At 42.5% G+C, this 19,199-nt stretch overlaps 1 protein-coding gene across 3 annotated transcripts in view; it reads right to left on the bottom strand.

Annotated features, from left to right (window-relative positions):
• Positions 1-19,199, bottom strand: part of camkmt (calmodulin-lysine N-methyltransferase) — a 61,198-nt gene that overhangs the window by 10,771 nt on the left and 31,228 nt on the right. For 2 of the 3 annotated variants that reach the window (XM_029835402.1, XM_029835403.1), the window contains exons 4-8: positions 9,453-9,513; positions 8,127-8,178; positions 5,545-5,608; positions 2,366-2,432; positions 1,356-1,430 (exon numbers count right to left, since the gene is read on the bottom strand). In XM_029835402.1, coding sequence (XP_029691262.1) covers positions 1,356-1,430; positions 2,366-2,432; positions 5,545-5,608; positions 8,127-8,178; positions 9,453-9,513 — 319 coding nt within the window. Of the gene's footprint in view, positions 1-1,355; positions 1,974-2,365; positions 2,433-5,544; positions 5,609-8,126; positions 8,179-9,452; positions 9,514-19,199 lie in introns of all 3 variants that reach the window. The other variant, XR_003888271.1, reaches the window with a different exon arrangement.

Here is a 19,199-nt window from a genome sequence, read left to right as displayed (position 1 = left end):
CTTGCTAACGCACTGTACATGCACACAAAAGATGGCAGATGTAACCAGAACGTCTCAACGCTGCATTGGAGTGTGCAGCAAAACCTGAGATGGGAAAGAAGCTGCGCTCTAAAAGCTGTGCAGAATCGTACCCCCGCTCTGGGCTTCTGACAGTCAGACAAATACTGTACGTGCAGGTAGACTTTTCCACTGTAATATCCTCTATTAGCTGCCTGCTCTCTTTCTCTCTCTCTGCATGTTATACCTGACTATTACCTGAAATGACCATGACATTAAAATAACGATAACGGCATTTGCTAATGGTGCACTTAGCACGAGCGCACACCCCCATGCAGTTAAGTACACACATACACAAGATTTCTTTTTCATGTTTGTGCAGCTGGTAAATAGTCCAGTACTTTCGCTTCAATCCAAGTCGTGTTCTTGTTCACATCGTGTGTGCCAGTCAAAGTAACTGTCAGCGTCTGTGCTGAAGTGCACAGGTATTTAAATAGATGCAAACGAACATTTCCAAAAAAATAAGGGTGCGTGTAATGAAGTACAAGCAGTTGTGTCGCTGTAAGTTGCCAATCGTTTAGACATTTTCAATCTTTGAAAATGAATTTAAATGAAAGTATGTTCCATTCTGTTACAGCACTTTCAAGAAAACAGGTGCTTTTGTCACTTACCACAATGATATCCAGCCAACCCAAAAGAGTTTTATCACATTTTTCTTTTCTCTGGTAGAATTTTCAGATGTTTACATCACAGGATCAAGGACACAATCATTGCAATAAGCAAGATATGTTCACATTTTACCAACAATCATTACTCTGTTTGTGTATGTCTAGTCAAGGTCACACAGTTGATCAGAAAGAAAAGAAAGCAAATGAATAGAAGGTGGAGCAGTGACGCGTTACAGCTCCTTTCCTCTTGCAGGATGCACAGAAACATTCCTGAGGCCTTTTACCTCCTGCCGCACAAATACAGCAAATGTAATCCTTGAGTGACCACAAGATCTACATTTCAATGAGTACTGGGCTAATTGTCATGTTTATGTTCTCTATCTCTCCATCTCCATCTCTGCTCCTCCCTCGCGTCTTCTTTTATCTTACTGTCTCTCTCCTTGTCAAGGCGCAATTATTTGCAATTTGCCTAAGTCATCCATTTGACGGGACACCAAGCATGAAAACGGGGCAATTTGGTGTAAAATGGAGGCAGGCAAGGGTCTAAGCATATGCAAGCGTGTGTGGAGAAAGCTGAGAAAGGTCCAGCTGCTGGTGGGGGGGCCAGGCAGGAACCATCAAGACATAAAAGTGAAAATTAAAGTCGTGAACATGCACGCGCTGTCTGCATGTTTGTGTGTGCGTACCTACCAGTCTGCACACAAGATGGTGTTAAAGTGACCCTCCAGTGCCGAAACGTCTGACTCGCAGTCCCACCTCACGACCCTGCAGGAACACATCAAAAATGACCCGTGCAGACATGCAGGACAGACATACAGGAGCCAATTTGTGATGTTACAGGAATATAAATAAAATTATTTTTTTCCCGAGCAATTATCTTCATTGTGATTTGATAACGAGTGACACTGTTGCTTTTTTTGTCCCTTTTCCTACAGATGCATTCGTGTCCATCCTAACTGTTCATCTCTAAAGACGCTGGATTCTGCTGACTCGTTAAAGTGGTTTTCATCTCCGGAGGTAATTTTGTGGTTAAATTGTGTTGAGCTGATGCCACATCTATTTTTTCAGCTCCCTCTCTCATGGGCTGTTAGGCAGAGAGGGATTATTAATTAGGCATTATTAACAGTCAGTAAACAAACATTAGGCCCTGCTAGAAACACAATCCCCGTGCCCAGCAGGGGGTCGTAACATACGCATACACATGCGTATGCCCAATCATATGACAAGCCCCTCCCTCTCCCTCCTGTGGTCCAATCAAATTGTGGCCTTTGCCCTCTCTTGCCAGGCAGTGATGACAGCGAGCATAATCTGAAAAGAAAACAATCTAAGTAATTCAGCCTAATTACACGTTTACTTTTTCACTCCATCTTCCACTCATGTAAATATGAGGAAAGTGAAAGCTTGAAGCGGGAAAGGATATTTTTCTGTTGTTGTTATGTCTTTTTTGGGTTATGAAGTCTTCATGCGTGTGTGAGTGCGTGCCTGTGTATAAATATCTTCCTTGAGTTACTCAAACACAGACAAAAGAAAATACATGAAGTCTGTGCATATAAACACATTAAAAAAAACCTTCTTTGTAACTAATGAATCTCTGGCTGATATTGTGTCAGACTTGGCTAAGTGATGTGTGCTTGTCTTCTACTTGATTTCAGTGGTAAAATGCACAGGAGGCAAAGCTTAATCTGTACCTCAAGTCTTACCTGGCAGATACACGAGTTGACCCAAACTTCCCGGCTTGCTCGTTTCTCTCAACCAACTCTCGAACATCTGACATTGTGTGGTCAAGAATTCATCTCTTTAAGACTGTTTTTCATCTTTACTTTCCAATATCATGAGAAATTCATTTTTGCTTTTATTTGACCATATGAAACATGTATAGGAGAGAAAATGAAATAAACTCTCACATGGGGATAACAAGAAAAACAAGGGAAAACCCACAAAATCTCTGAGCTCAAATTTTTGATTACAGGATACTCTTGGCTCTTTTCTACCAAAGAGGTTCCAGGTCTGCTTCAGAACCAGTGTTTTGTTTTTTTCACCACCTAAGCACCAGACAACCTGCTTTCCGGGAAAGCACCTACTTCAAGTGGTCAAAGCCAAGAACTGATGGCACAGTGGGTCACCTGGGCAGGGTTGCAGACAAAAACCGGAACAGCGAAAGCTATAAACTGTCATTTTTACAATGGCTGCAGCCGGTTGGCCCCTGGTTGGGACCAGTTAAGCACTGGCTCTAGTACCAGCACTGAACTAGGACTAGCGGTAGGTTGTTTTTGGTGGAAAACTGAAACCTCAACAGATATGACAAATAAGATATTTAGATATTTATTACTGTTAAATAGCAAAACAAGCATTCAGCTGAGCATATGAACTAACGTTGCAACTGTCAAACTTCAAACCAAAACACATTTAATGCACCAAATCGGGTGTGTTATAATAAAAAAGGAGGACACACTTGGTGGTCACCCACCGTGAGCGGAGCTGATCTCCTCAGATAGAGAGGCAGACTGCAGAAAAAGATCACAGCAGCCTAAGTTGGATCAATGGGAAGGCTTTTAACCACGGATACACAACTCACACTGTTCCTAACACACACATACAGACACATGCAGATGAAGGAGGGTGATTGATGTCAAGTTGTCTAGTAATACACTGGCTTGTGAGGTTGCAAAGCAATTCAATTAGGATTTCCTTGTCTTTAAAGCCTGCAAAGAGTGAGACAAATCCAATCAACAAAGACAGAGAGTAGGAATGTGTGATAAGTTGGTGGAGGGATTGAGCTGGAGAAGCAATCCAAAATCAAAGAGGCCTCCCGGACCTCTGCACGCCGACATAAAGGTCATCGAGCATTTATACGCGAGCGGACACCTACACATGAAGGAGGAGATACAGGGATTCCAGCTGGACACCTGTGCATCTGTGTGTTATGCACAGGGATGATGGAGAGCAGCTTACAGTAATCTCATCACCAACACACCAAGAGGGAAGAGGTCAACCTATGCGCGTGCACGTGCACGCACACATGCGCAAACACACACACAGGAACAAAGAACTGTAGAAAGAATAAAAGGGAAGAGTTGAAAGACATTTGTGTAATACTGAACATTAAAGTAGAAGAAAAATTGCTCCCATCCCTAGTAGCAACCAATTACATGGATTAATCATTGTTAAAGGGCATTTCAATGGATTTTATTATCATCCAAGGTTGCGGCAGCAGTGTCTTCTCTGATTGGGGTGCACTTATGCATGTTTCTGCTCTCTGAATGAGGTCAACAGTGATCTACAACAATAATATACTGTATTCTCTGCACATATCTCTCTCCTATTCACAGCTTCGTTTCCAGCGTATCTTCTCATCTATTTCACAGCACAACACTCAGCTGTATCACAAGCAACTATCTTTTCTATTGTAACACAAGACACAGTAGAAACATGTGACAAACAATGGCCATTAGTACAAGCCTGAGACCAACGTCTTCCTCACCAAAAGGAAACACTACACAGTGCAGAGAGTAAGTGAATGGACCAATTTGGCTCTCAACCATTTCTTTCTCTCTCTCTTTCTGTGTGTGTTCGATCTGTTCTTGCTATGATTTCACTTACAATTCTCTCTACGTGTTTGTTCAGTGAAACAAAGCAGTCGGTCAATGCTGTATTGTATTGTGTGCCCAAGTGTGTGAGTCTGTGTCCTTTACAGGCTCAGTAGTGTTATTGTTTGGTCTTATTGTGATCAGATGAGACAAAGAAGCAGCTAAATATGGAAAGTGCCAAACCGGTCAATGGGGAAGAAATGTGTATTTATATTTCCTGCTTTTGTGAAGCATCCCTATCGAGTTTTTCTCATCTGTGTAACAGTTTTGTGAATAAAGCAAAATCTGGGAGGACGGGTGGTGAGGGGAGCCGGGAAGATGAGGTGGAAAGAAAAGGAAAGACGCGTAGATACAAAAAGTGATCAGACAGGGAGACATGTGAAATTGGAGAAAAGACAAAAACCTGACAGGAGCTGATCAATAACCCACTCAAAGAACTGTAGGGGCAAAGAAAAGTTACATAAATACTCCACACATCCCCCAAAAAGACAACAAAAAACTAATTATAGAGCCAAACTTCAACCACAAACATACGCACACAAACATTTTAAAAAACATTGGTTGTTCCTGTCCTAAAACACTCAGCGGTAATCCTAGGCTTAGCATTTGATGAAATCTCAAACTAAATTTGACAGGATGGCAATTACTGTGCTCTTACCATGGCATTGTGGGTAAGTCAGATTGGTAGATGCCATGTTGAGCACACTTGTGTTGGGTATTTGTCACTGTGGGTGCCAGATCTGCTTTTGCCTGAAGATAATAGATGGCCATTCCTTTGTCACTCCAACCCAATCTTTGCTTTTCTTTGTCCAGAGATGCCAAATACTGAACCATGTGAAATTGCATGATTAAAAAAAAGTCTTTAAGAGAAAACAAAGGTGTTCAACTTATAGTAACATTTGGGATTTTGATAGATAGTAATAAGTGGCACCATGTTTCACAAATGACAAAAAAAGTATTGAAAGACTTTTTTTGTTGATATTTCTACAGAGGTGTTAAATGTATGTTTTTTATCGCAGTGAATTCTGTCAAACTCCACAACCAACCTTATTACACATGATATTATGGGTAAAACTGTTGCCCCGTGCTCAACATCATCACACATTTCTTTTATGTGTATTTGACTTAATTTCAAAAGCAATTAGCTCATTTTATAAAGAAAACAGCAAGAAAAGGAAAGTAAACAAATCAATCTAGAGAAATGCATATAAACGAAGGAGAGTCTGAGAAGTGGCAGAGAGATTTAGAGATACGGGAGAAAAAGAGAAGCGTGGACGACGATGAAAGGATACTGTGAATGGACTTCTCGTTCCCATCTGATAGCAGAACTTCGTTGGCGTCAGCACAAACTGCCACCTGAGAGACAGAGCGACAGAGAAGAGACGAGCGAAAAGAACAAAACCACAAACATCCTCAGATGAAGTAAAGATCAGGATGCACACCAACACGCACACACAAAATAATGACAAACATATCTATAAAGCTTCACTCTTGGCAGCCCAGCCCAGCCCACCCTCTCACACTATTGCTCCCTCTCCTCCCTGCCTCTCTCTATCTTCACCCCATTTTTATGTCTGCATTATTTTAATCATTCAATCAAATCAGTCAATACTTTTATCATTGTGGCTAGCGGTGGGGGCTGCTATCTTGCTATCACTCTGTTCAGTAATTGCATTGTGACAGGGGATGATGGCAAGCGCAGAGCCTTTTCATTTGACGCTGGGTGTTTATCGGGCTGAGCCATCACTCCGTTCGCCGCTGTCACTCTGCACTCAGCTCGCCGGGCCTGCCTGATGCCCTTCATATAACTTTGCAGACTGTGAGAGATGGAGAGAAAGAGAAGGGAGAATGGACAGACAGCTTTGTGCTGCGCTGTGTGAAGAAGATATAGATAGAGAGGTGTGTGCTTTACTATAACCTCATCTTTTCACATTCTCTTTTCTCTTTTATATCAGTAAGTGTACGTCAGGCTGTCAATTTCTGTTGAGCGTGTGTGCCTGGGTGTGTGTCTGTGTGCATGTGTGTGTGTATGTGTGCAAATACCCATGGCTAAACAGTGCAAGTAGCTATTATGTTGGCATGCACAGAAATCCCATATGATTGATTCAATGTAATCTTGACTTGTGGCTCACGCAATATAATGTAGTGTATCAAGTATATGAATAGTTCTGGGGAACAGAAAAGCGCACAACCATGCATGACTGGCGCACAGACACACATGTACTGCCCTGCAGGGTGTGTGAGGGGGTCACTGACTGCAGTGTGCCCTGCCATCTGCTCAGATGGGGAGAGAAAGCTCCAGGCAGAACCTGAGCATCAGGCTGAAAAATCAGCCGCCCAACGTTTCAGCCCACGAGCAACAACCAGCCACCATCAACACCAACGGACTCGTACAGGCAGCCTGCATTAAAGCTTCATGTACTGTATGTCGGAACGCAAATAAGTCGTACTTTTCAAGCTAATATTCTATATCATGAGAAAATATCCTGTAACTTCAATAACAAAATTAGAACTGTCAATAGGCTGAAACTCACAGTTTTTATGATGGATTAGATGTTAATTGTGTAGATTTAGGACACTTGGGTATCCCACAATGCACTTCACCTCTTTGGCTGTTACAATGATCAAAAACTGCTCTCTATCCTTGCAGTAGTAGTAGGAGCAGTTTTTAAAGTGGTGGGGACACAGGTGAGAGACATTAAAGTATCAGGGTTAGGTGAAGGAGTAGGAGGAAGAAGAGGAGGAGGAGGAGGAGGGATGCCAGGAGAGAAAGTCACACTAACACTGATGGGCCAAAGTCAGACAGAATAACTGACCCTGACCAGCTACATTATTCTCTTTCTGGCATCTCAGAAAAGGCTTGTGGGGGTTCTTGTGATAGGCGAAGTTAAAGCAGTATTAAACCGGGATAAACTGTAAAATAAACTCCCCTTCTTACAGTAAGATAAGCTAAGCTAGAATAACAAGTAAGACAAATGTGCAGGCAGAATTGACTCTAAAAGGTGAGAACTGAACGAGAGGTTTAAACAGGCACATGGTGGTGATTAGAAGCATCCATTTACTACACAACGACAAGAGATCACAAGTCTGCAGCTTTGATGATGTGCTGAAAGAGGCAGAAAGAGTTTTGCTGTAAAAGAAATGAACTGACAGATTCTGAAATGCTGCATGACTTTAAAGCTTAAAATGTTAAACAGCAGGGGGCATGTACAAGAAAACTTTCATATACTTCTCAGCAGTGGGGGAGAAAATTCATATTAGAGTGGGAGAGAAAATAACAAATTAAAGGAGGTGATGGAATATCAATGGACAGCAGAGGGCAGAGAGGACATTCAGAAAAAGGGATAAATAATGACAACAAAATGGTAATAACTAGATTTGGTGTGAGGACTTTACCTGAGGACAAATCACATTATACTGGCTGCTTGGAGATAAATCTAGACTCTCTCTCTCTCTCTCTCTAACTCTCTGGTGTCAAACACATCGATTGAACACTGATGCCTGCAATGTGGAGGGCTTCTTAAGATCTTGGTTAATAAATACTATAGCTGACAGAGCACAGTATATTTGTGCATGTGTGTGTGTGTGCGTGTGTTCATGTGATGAACAAAATATACACATTCAATCAATTTCCAACAATATTAATATTTGCGCAGAATATAAATCTAGATCAAGCTTAAATATTATGGGCTATTTTTTCAAAATAAATGAATCTGAATTTTTACACATTTTATTGTTTCAGCTTTTTAATCATACAGGAACAGACCTCAAATTAAAAAGCCTGTGTGTGTGTGTGTGTGTGTGTGTGTGTGTGTGTGTGTGTGTGTGTGTGTGTGTGTGTGTGTGTGTGTGTGTGTGTGTGTGTGTGTCTTACCATAAGGCCAGCAAGACAAGTCATGCCTCCTCCTAACTCACACACTGCACCTCTGAAACACAGGTATGGGGACAAGTAGTGAGATTCACACTCACTCACAATCATACTCACACACTCGCACACACAGTGGATGAGCATACAGTTCGCGCTCACAGGCGTGTGCTGTAATACAGACACACAGCAGGGTAAGAAATATCAATTCAACCATCAACCTGAAAGCTGAATACTGAACATTGAGAAGCACAAGCTCAATCAGCAGGAATCTAAGAAAAACCAAAAACACACATTCACAGAATCCCGTAGCTCCTATGCTCATTCAACTCTTCCCTCTATCCTCTCACTCCTTTCATCTCGCCTTCCCTCCATCTCTCCACTTGTCCTCTTTCATCCCCCCTGCGTCCCTCCCTCTCCCGCTGACCTTCACTGGGCCGCTCTGATCAATACCCCTCTCTTCCTCGCCTCCCGTCTCTTGAATGTTAAAACAGGAAATCAAAGGGTGACGTTCCACATTGAGTGGAAATCAAAGGTGCCTGGGTGTTTTCAGGCCTGCGCTGCCCGCGGGCCAGGCCGATGCTCAGCACACGAGAGCAGCGGAAAGAGCAGCTCACAACACAACAGCATGGAAAGACACGCGTGTCGGGCATTTACTGCTGAGCACATTTACATCAGTGATCAGTGCTGCTGGGAGACTTTTGACCGCTATTATGGTTAAATAAGGAGCAATATATTCATTCATTTTCATGAATGTAACCTCATACAGTGTGATGATCATCTGTCTCAGCATGGAGTCAAAACCTTTTTAGCAGGTGCAGAGATCCAGACAGGACACCATTTGGAACATTTGTTAGGCATGCAAGGAATTGTCAATCATTTCAATTCATGCTTTTAGATAACACCTATAACGATGGATCGAGAGATCAAATGTGTTTGTGGTTCTTCTGCGTCTGTACTGCCACGTGACGCTTTCAGGTGCAAAGCCCTTGCAGGATTTTGTGCCATTTTCAGTAAAATTTAAAAAGCATTTTCAAAGTAAAGCTTTGTGTAGACTTTCTTTAATGTGGCCCCGATGACTGCCATTACACTTTGTGTCATAAAGCAATTTCCTGTCATGCAGCAGGTTTCATTTCCAGCAGGACTCACAAAAAAGTCATTACGTTGCTGCCAAACATAGTTCTGAATGTGTCATTTGCTTCAAAAGAAAGAAATGGTACAGATAGTTTAAACAGTAAAATGTAACTGATGAAAGAAAAACAAACACTTAAACATTATTAGAACAACAAAGATGAAATTTCTGTGATGAGAGAGAGAAAAGAGAGAAAAACTCACTTGAATATGTGTCTGTTCTGGAGACAGTAATGAGCCATCACCTCTTCAGATGGCCACACACCTAAAACAGAGAAAAAGAGAGGCAATAAAAGAGAAAATGAGATTCAGAGAGAGAGAGAAGTTACCCAACTGATTCATTTAAGTAAAATGTGCAGCCATTCTACATTCTGCCAAACTGTTGTGATTTCAGTTTCCCAACATGAAAAGACCTTGAATTGGCACAAACATCTCACACACAACAAATAAACCCACCACAGTGCTCAGTCAAACATAATTAGATGCATTGTATTTTGCAGCCTGTTTGCTTCTCTTGTGGGTCCCACCTTGCCTGTGATCCAAGACGTCTGTCTGTCTGTCTGTCTGTCTGTCTGCCTGCCTGCCTGTCTGTCCGCCTGTCTGTCCTAAATCCCTGCAACGCATGGTATTGTGCATGCATATGTGGGAGAGACTGTGCGTGTAAGAGAGAGAAAGGGGGTCCAGTGGATGATAATCACAGCGTGCAGGCCTGCCTGCCTTATCACCTACCGTCAGCCCTTCTCCTTCTGTTGTGCATGTAACACACACTATGACACACAGTTACACGCTTGTTGCTATTTTCCCTGTCACCCTCCACCTACACACACGCACATGTGCTGGCATTAGAAAAAGTCAACATAAATTTAAATAAAACTTGAGCTTTTTTTCTTTTTTTTTTAACAGGGAAGCTCAACTTGGCTCAGACTGTGTGTGTATGTGTCTGTGTGTGTGTGTGTGTGTGTGTGTGTGTGTGTGTGTGTGTGTGTGTGTGTGTGTGTTTATATGAAGGAATTATTGAGGAAGAAGGACGGGGGAGATATTGTAGAGAACAACTTCGGAGAAAAACGAGCATTGGAGGGAGAGAGCGAGATAGAAAATGAGTGAGGTAATGAGGGAAAAGGGAGGAGGAAGGGAGAGCAGGTTGGGGGAGGAGAAAGAAAAGGTGGTAGTCAATATAATAAGCAGCTTACAGGCGGTTTCTCTTCACCTCATGGGGCAGACATCACTGCTCTCTCACTCTCCCTCTGTATATCTCTCTTCCTCGCACTCTCTCTTTCCCTTCACACCAGTCCACTGAGATTAGCTCAAGCAAGGAGGATTTAATAATACCTATTGATAAAGTGTCCAAATATTCCTATCCCACATTAGGAAAAATGTCTAGGCTTGACAAAACACACACACACACGCAGACACAGACACACACACACAATGACATCCAGTGAAGAAATATTGTGTGTCTGGAAATAATCAATAACTGTGGCTAAATTGGGACGTTTCAACTGTCTCCTTCAACCTGTGTCAAAAAAGTCTCTGGAACACTTCATTTGATCAACTATCAGCTGCATGAAAATGTGCGCTCTCTGAATTCTCTAAATCTTCTCTAAAATGCACAAGAATTTAGAACACGAGTATGTAAAAAATGGCTGAAAATACATGAAAAATCTACTTTTGTTATATTTTAATGATGCGGTTCAGCTTCGCTCTTCATGTGGTGGCAGAAATAATAGTGCCAAAGGGTTACAACACACTTTACACACTTTTCCATTTAATTTCCATGCAGTCTTCTGCTGAGCGCATGGACTTTTAACCCAGAGCATGAAAAACTTCAATTCGTGTATTCAGGATGAGAAAACGGATTTTACGGCCAAGAAGAGAATGCAAGTCTGAGTATGCACATTAAGTCCAGTCCAGATCACACAGGTTCCACCTCACACTACTGACCTGCTGGAGGAATGAACCGTAGAGGGTAGTAATGCAACAGCAAGACATGGTGGAAGCTACAACACTGCTTGTCTTTAAGTCTGGAAGGATTTCTGTACTGGTTAAACTGGAATACAAGGAATCTCATATTTCTCATTTCCTCACAGGAGCAACTGCTGCCAGTGCCAACAGATTAAGGTGAACTTTCACTAATACAAAGTGCTTGTATGTGTGTGTGTGTATGTGTGTGTGTGTGTGTGTGTGAACACACACGTTTGAGAGTGAGACAGAAAGCATGAAGCAATAAGGCTTTGTAAAGCATATGTGAATCTGACGCTTAATCCCAAACACCAATAACATTAATAGCCCAAGGTGCTTAAAAACCCATGTGTGTCTGTCAGTGTGTCAGTCTGTCTGTAAATGTGCGTGCATGTGTGATAAGCATGCGGCGTCTGTTGTTGTGTGTGTGCCTCACAGGCTGAGGTGCACTGTAGGAAATGAAGGGATCAGGAGTAGAGAGCAGATTAATCTTCCTGAGGATAATGAAATTATTTCTCACCTTCAATTACTAGATGAGGAGAGGAAATGATGTGTGTGTGTGTGTGTGTGTGTGTGTGTGTGTGTGTGTGTGTGTGTGTGTGTGTGTGTGTGTGTGTGTGTGTGTGTGTGTGTGTGATGCCAGTCACTAACCATGTCAATGGTGTTACTTTATAAACCATACGTGCAGCTCAGAGGTAAATGCAAATACTCTTTTAAGCAGCCTGCAGACTGTTACTATTTAATTACTGTTTAATAACAACACTGCACAGAAGGTTGAGATCAGGACAGCAAACTCTACAAAACAAAAACGCGTTCAAGAGTGTATATGTCCTCGCTGTCCGCCTGATGAATGAATGATGTTTAATTTACTTTTCTGCTATTTCTCTGACAACAGAGTGAAATCAGGCGGTTTATGGACAGTTCCTTTTTATGGAGAGTTCAGGTCTGTTATAGGTATATTAGGTATTTTTACTTTTACAAGTAAGTGTAAATACTACAGTATTACTCCATGTTTGTCTACATTTTAAAAGATATTTGAGGTATATCAGTATTTGCTTTTTTTTATTTTTTATTGAATTGTCCAGAAAAGTCATTTGCAGCCTCCCATGAACTAAATCCAGTGTCCTAACCTTTCACCCTCCCACATCCTGATGACCGGGCATTTGACCTGGAAACTCTAGGATCTGTGGCAGGAGTAATCAAGCCTCAGTAACAATCTGAGGAATCCCAAGTCACTCACAGGCCAATGGGTCAGACACAGAGACAGAATTAGCTCAAGGGCTATTACAAATATCTAAAGGGGATCCTGGTGCTATTTGAGGTATTACCACCTAAAATAGCCCAGTAGCTAAGCCATGCTAAGCGAACACTCTGTGGATGTGACACAGTCATTTAGGATTTAAGTAAGCCTCTGCTCAAAAAGTGATTTCTGCTTTGTGCATAGTTTAAAAAGCTTATAGCCAAGTGATTGTAAAGGCCAGACATATATTAAAGAAATATGCTGGCTAAACCCAGGTATTAAGCAGTTATTTGCACACCGGTTGACTTGTGTGGAGAATGCAGCTAAAATGTTTTGCATTCAAGGCATGTCCAAACCCAGTCCTCGAGGGCCACATCCAGCCGGGTTTTCTGTCCTACCAGGCTGAAAATGCATTGGGTGGGATAGAAAACCCGGCTGGATGTGGCCCTCGAGGACTGGGTTTGGACATGCCCCCTCAGGAATGCTGTTAGCAGTGTTGGCTAATACCAGCAGCTATGTAAACAATGTGTGATAGTATAGTAGAGGATTGCACAAAAGTGTGGATATAAAAATGCAATGACAATAGAATCAGAAAGAAGAGCTAATAAAGTAACGTTTGGGTTACTCACAGGTCATATCCATACACGCACACAAAAAAAATAAATACAAAAGAAGTGTCAAGGTGGGGTTAAGTGTGCAAAGCTGCATCCTTGAACAGACACAGACCCCTCTCAGTAGTACATACTGATACTATGAAACACAATTGTGTTACACACACACAGGCACAGGTTCTTTTCCTCCCCTCAGGCCCAGTGTGTCTTCAGGCTCCGCGCTTCACTGGCAGTGATCCGCCTCCACATTAAGTGAGGCCTCAGATAATTCCTAAGCCTCCTCCATGGCCGATCCAATAAGGGATAAGGCTTTCGGCTGGCCATGATCAACTGACAATCTGTCCTCTCACACGGCTACTTTAGTGGAGGCCGGGATTACCTGAGCCAACCGAGATGGGGTACATGCAGTTCACAAGACCACAGGGCTGGTGTGTGTGTGTGTGTGTGTGTGTGTGTGTGTGCGTGTGTGCAGATGAAAAAAAAACAGCTGTCAGAAATAAATCATATGTAGACCTGCTCTCTAAGTATCATTGGAAGACATTTCCTTCCGCTGAGATCCTAACAAAGGAGGTGAACGCATGCGTAGGGGGTTCAGTGCAGGGCCTGAATTGAGCTTGATCAATTTCTACTACATGTGGGTCAAGAAGACATGCAGGTAATCCAATTTCCTATTCATCATATAATGTATAAATAACTTGAATGTTGAGCATGTTACTCAGCATTCTTCCTGTCCCACTGGTCAGGACAGGATCATTTAGGAATATAAAAGTAGATTCAGACTGAGGAAAATCCGAATGGAGAAAATGTCGCACTTGATTGTGTTCCTGCTTTGCTGACGGAACGCTGCGACACCAAAGTTATCACTGTGTTGTTGCTGCATTTCCTCAGCAGCAAAGGTGTCGTTGGGATGATGGATGCCTGGAGTGTTGTATCGCATCGTGGGTGATGGATGTGTATCGCTGATGAAATCCATAAATACAAATAAATATCATCTCTGCATGAGTGACTCCAAGGGTCTGGAAAGTGTTCACCTCCCCACCACTGCTCAGACATTAAAGGGAAGACTTGAATATCAAAAAATCCCTGTGTAATTCCTTAAATACATAATTATGTACCAGTGAAGCCCACACCATTAATCCACTGGATTCCAGATTCTGAATTTTAATCAGACTAAATCAAAAAAATGAGATGACAGGCTGGTCAGATTTTGATCATAATCTGGTTCAGTATGTTCCACATTGCTGCCTGTGCACGTATGTGATACGATGTGCACATATGTGATATGATGATGTTCTCGGGGATATAGAGAGTACCAGTGGCCAATCAGACAGCATGGTGAGCTGAACAGGTCCCATTCTTCCCATTTCTAAAGAGTGACCTGCTGAAGGTCATTTTGCAAGAGTCCTGCAGTGCTGCTGGTCCTCCCGTGGCTTCCTCCACTACCCCTGTGTCCAGGCCCGTCTCATGGTTTCTCCTCCCAACAGGAGCAGGAGAGAGGCACGGTCGGTGGCCACCACCAGTAAAACCACTCCTTAATAGAGGCTGTCTTGCTAACTGCCTGTCTTTTCCAGCTGTTATCTGTCTTCATTTGCAACAGCAGCAGGTGGAATTGATTGACAGTCATTATTGCTGCTCACCTGGACAGGCTGACATCCTGGAATCGGGATTCCGTGTGACCACTACACTGGGATTACTGCGAGTTCGCCTGGTTGTGAGCAGTCTTTACATATTTTGTTTTTCCTTTTCTTGAGAGGTCTTTAATATCACCAACTACACACATAACCTCCTTTTTTAGATTTCTAACTCATTTACTAAATATTTCATCGCAGTTTTATCAGCATGAACCCAGTGTTGTCCATGCAGTACTGTGCCAGAAGGAATGAAAGGAACTGTACATTGGTGAAACTAAACAGCTCCTCCATAAACGAATGGCCCAACACAGACGTGCCACCTCTTCAGGACTCAGCAGCACACCAACACCTAAAGGAAAGCGGGCACTCCTTTGAGGTCAGTCAAGTACGGGTCCAGGCCAGAGAAGATCGCTGGTTTGAGAGGGGTGTCAAGGAAGCCATCCATGTTAAGTTGGAAAAACCATCCTTAAACAGCAGTGGTGGGCTAAGGCACTTCCCATCACCCACATATATTGCACTCCTCCACTCTTTCCGCCAACAATCCAGACGTTCACACCATTTCATGGGATCTGGTGACACCACCATGTGACCCAGCAGACAAAGGGGAAGCACCCAAACTGGATGATTGAGAATCTTAACAAACAGCGTGAACCAATATTCTTTTGGCATTTTTTTAGTCTTAAAAAACTACAGTACATGTACTTATATTTTATTTATATCATCTCCTGATCAACCCAGTGAGGTCAGACTATAGCTGGACCTATAAATAGCACAGCAATCACAATTACGAAACGATCACTCTGCCTATGGCTGCTTTTGTAAATACGCATTCTGTGAATAGGAGGCTCAGATAGCCTATTCACCTTTCACCAGAGAAGCCAAGGCAATGTGTGTGATAAGCATCGACATTCTCGCCAACAGAGTCTGCCTCCAGACACTCCTGATCCTCTTTTCCATTGGAATAGACTCATTTTAACACAGACATACGCATGCAAACTCACACACACTTGGAGAATTGTGCAGGGGCTCGATAAGCATGGTCCTTCCTTCTCTCTCTCTGAGTAAACAGCATTTTGGATTAGGCAGAGTATAATGAGAGCAGGGGGCTATCCGCCCACCACGCCTGCATTGTGGGACCTCCGTTTCTCTCTGAGGGGCCCAGGACCAATCTTTACTCTGCTATTTATCCCCCTCCTCTGATAGCTTACTTATCTGCTTCAGAATGCCAGGACTAACTCCCTATCTAACTGCTGCCATGACTGTCTGCCTGACAGTCAGCAAAAACACTGAGACAAACGCATGACTGTGACACATTTACCTCCAACGCTCAGTCATGCTACCTGCTACATGAAAAACTGTCTCATCCGTACGGGATGCTGGAGGGATGTTATAAAAGAATAGAAGGAGCGCAGCTTTCTTTATAGCAAGTCACCTCTTCCAGCACATAGAATCGATCGATCAACATAAACGTTCAATATCTGTCCTTTCATCAAAGGAGGGATGGAAACATGGACATGTAGGGATGCCCCATCACCGGTACCAGCAAGACAGGTTTAAAGATTAGGATTATTCTTCAATTTAAGGTCAATTCTTCACCCTTTATCAACTAATTTGCCACTTTTCATTGAGAATAAATAGAAATACAGAGCCAAGGGTTACATATGGGGTTAGGAAAATTGGAAAAACTTAGAAAGCAGGAAGTTTAACTGATCCTTCCAGAGAGGGTTGAGAACAATCTGGTGCCATTAGTAAAACTTAGCCGGTGTGTCGTAACCAATTCACCGACATAAAAACAGAGGAGACTTGTGTATTTGAATTATTATTTACACACAAACACAATCAACCCTCATTTTATAAGCAATTATCATCCTACCTATGGGATTATAGGCCTGGGGTGAAGATGAGGAGTGAGTTGGTACGACAGTGGAAGATAACAAAGGTGAAGTTTGCAGTAGATGCATCAGCACTGATGTGTAGAGTTTATCTGAAAGATTAGAGCCTTGCAGAGCTTCAGTTGATTAGCATACAGAAAGAAGCGCACGCACGCACACACGCACGCACGCACGCACGCACACACGCACACACACACACACACACACACACACACACACACATTAGATTGTCCCAGATTGCACCTGAGGAAAAAAGCCAAGGATGTAAAATTACAGGCTGTCACCTGTTTCAGGCTGTCTAGTTTCTTCAGTGTTCTTAAACAGCAAAGATGGAAGAAAGATGAGGAAGATGAATTCATGACTGTAGAAACAAACTCCTAAATTCTGACCTTTGACCCATCAATAAGAAACTGACTCTTTCTGCCTCAACCTGCTGCTGGAATTTCCTTGAATTTCCTTGAATGCAAATTGAAATAAAATCATTTACAAAAAGCTGAATGGAGACCATAATCTCAGTATCTCAAAATACGTGTGATTCTCGATGTACAAACACAAATATTTATATCAAATCTTTGAAAAACACTATGCTGTTCAACAATCCTTCCACCAAAGTGAGTGAGCAGAAATGTGTACAGATTTGGGTGAAACCACGTCTGAGCCACTGTCTGCACACCCAGTATCGGACTGAGCGGAATGATTGTGAGCAACACCACAAAGTCTTCAAAATTCAAAGACAGGGGCTACTGATGGAGGGAGAAAGGGATATTCAGGAGGAGTGACAGAAATCCCATCTACACCACAGAGCATCCAGGAGTCACTGATGCTTTAAACATGAGACACAGACTTTCTATCTTGCTGAAGAGGTGGAGAGGACGGCTGAGGAAGGAGAAGAACTAATACGGAGTAACGGGTGAAGTGGGAAAAGGGAAAGATGGATGGACATAAATGACTATGTTGCAGAGATAGAGTCAAATAGACTGCAGAATAAGCTTTAAATTGACTGTTAAAGTTTCAACCTATGGCAGCGTCCAAGAAACATCCAGCTGCATCTGTCACAGAGAATCACTACAACTTTCAAAGACTAACAAGATCAACTTTTTCTTTGAATTATGTGAAGCTAACTAGCTATTACGAATTTAAGGTGGTTACTATGTGTTTAACATAACTGATAAGCAAATTCATTTTGCACCTATTGATCTGGAATGATACCAACTGACCTTTTTGCTTCATGATTTAAAGCAACGAATCCTGAATTCTTTAAATTCCAGTTGAAAATTTCAGGAGCTGGAAACCTTTGATTTTATAGTTTTTTCAGCTGAATGACCCCTCTGGTCTCTAAAATAGGTCCAAGTCTTAGAATTCAGGACAGAGAAAAAATCTGATATTTGGTGAGGATGACGAGTCAAAGTAGGATACAAAGAATTTCTTGAGTGTCAACAAAGAGCATGACAGCAGGCGGAACACATCTCATGGGAAGATGACAGCAGGATAATAAGAAGGTTAATGGGATGATCGGGTCCAGTCCAGAGATGATTTTAGCTGGTGGGGTTGACTCGGCCTGCAAGGAAGAGTGGTGGCAGGGTGATAATTTTTGAAGGTGCAGATGAGGAAGGTGACCCCCGAGGCGTTGAATTCCTTAGCCTCTCTCTGCTGAAATTAACTGCATTGAGTCAAACTCACCATGAGAGGCCAACTCAAGAGACAGCATCAACACACGTGTGTGTGTGTGTGTGTGTGTGTGTGGGGGGGGGGGGGGTGTCTGCATGAAGACTCCCCGTGTGCAGGCGTTTTATTGGAGAGGCAGATTAGCAGGGCAGATATCCTGGGGCACCCTGGCAGAGGCCAGAGCTTTATCTAAGCTGAAATGATTTTAGCACTTCGTTTTGAAGCACCAACCCAGGAGCAATGTCAACCTATCCTCCTCCTTCCTTTCCTCTCCCCCTTCAGTCCTTCTTTCTCACTTTGTCATTTTTTTCTCTGCTGTGCAAGCCACCAACGGGTTTGCATCATTTTATCCTCACCCACCTTTAGTAGCTACCAGGCTCTAACACTGACATAATAGATTCAAATTGAGATAATGGGGATTTGTTTCCAGATATTTACCTCTATCTATTCTATCTATTTGGAGAGTCCTGGCATTTAGAGACTCCCGTCGAAAACTTAATTTTACAGATTAGTTTACTGCAGGACTTGGGTTTCCTATATTTTTCCTGGGATTCTCCGGTAGAGGAAACAAATCTTCAGGGCTATAATGACACACACCAGGCAGCGAGAGTACAACTTGAACTTGTCTATTATAAATCTTGAGCAAAGCAGTTCGGTTTGATTTATATTGCATGTCGCAATTGAAAAATATGAATGAAAGCAGTGAGACTAAAAAAAACAACCAACACAAATAAATATTATAACAAATGAATGCGGTAGAAATGAATAAAAGTAAACAGACCTCCAGGTTTCTGGGAGTTTGTTCCACAAATGTGGTTATATGGCTAAAATCAACCTCTCCATATATAGGGTGAATTAACAGTTCAGTCAGGCCATTCAGAGCTTTACAAACCAGGCAGCCAGTGTAAGAGCCTCAGAACAAGACTGATGCCTTCCATCAGTAACACTGTTGC

Source organism: Takifugu rubripes, chromosome 4, assembly GCF_901000725.2.
Source record: "Takifugu rubripes chromosome 4, fTakRub1.2, whole genome shotgun sequence".
Classification (NCBI taxonomy): Eukaryota; Metazoa; Chordata; class Actinopteri; order Tetraodontiformes; family Tetraodontidae; genus Takifugu; species Takifugu rubripes.
Note: the sequence above shows the minus strand (reverse complement) of the source record. Positions and strands in the feature narration are given on the sequence as shown.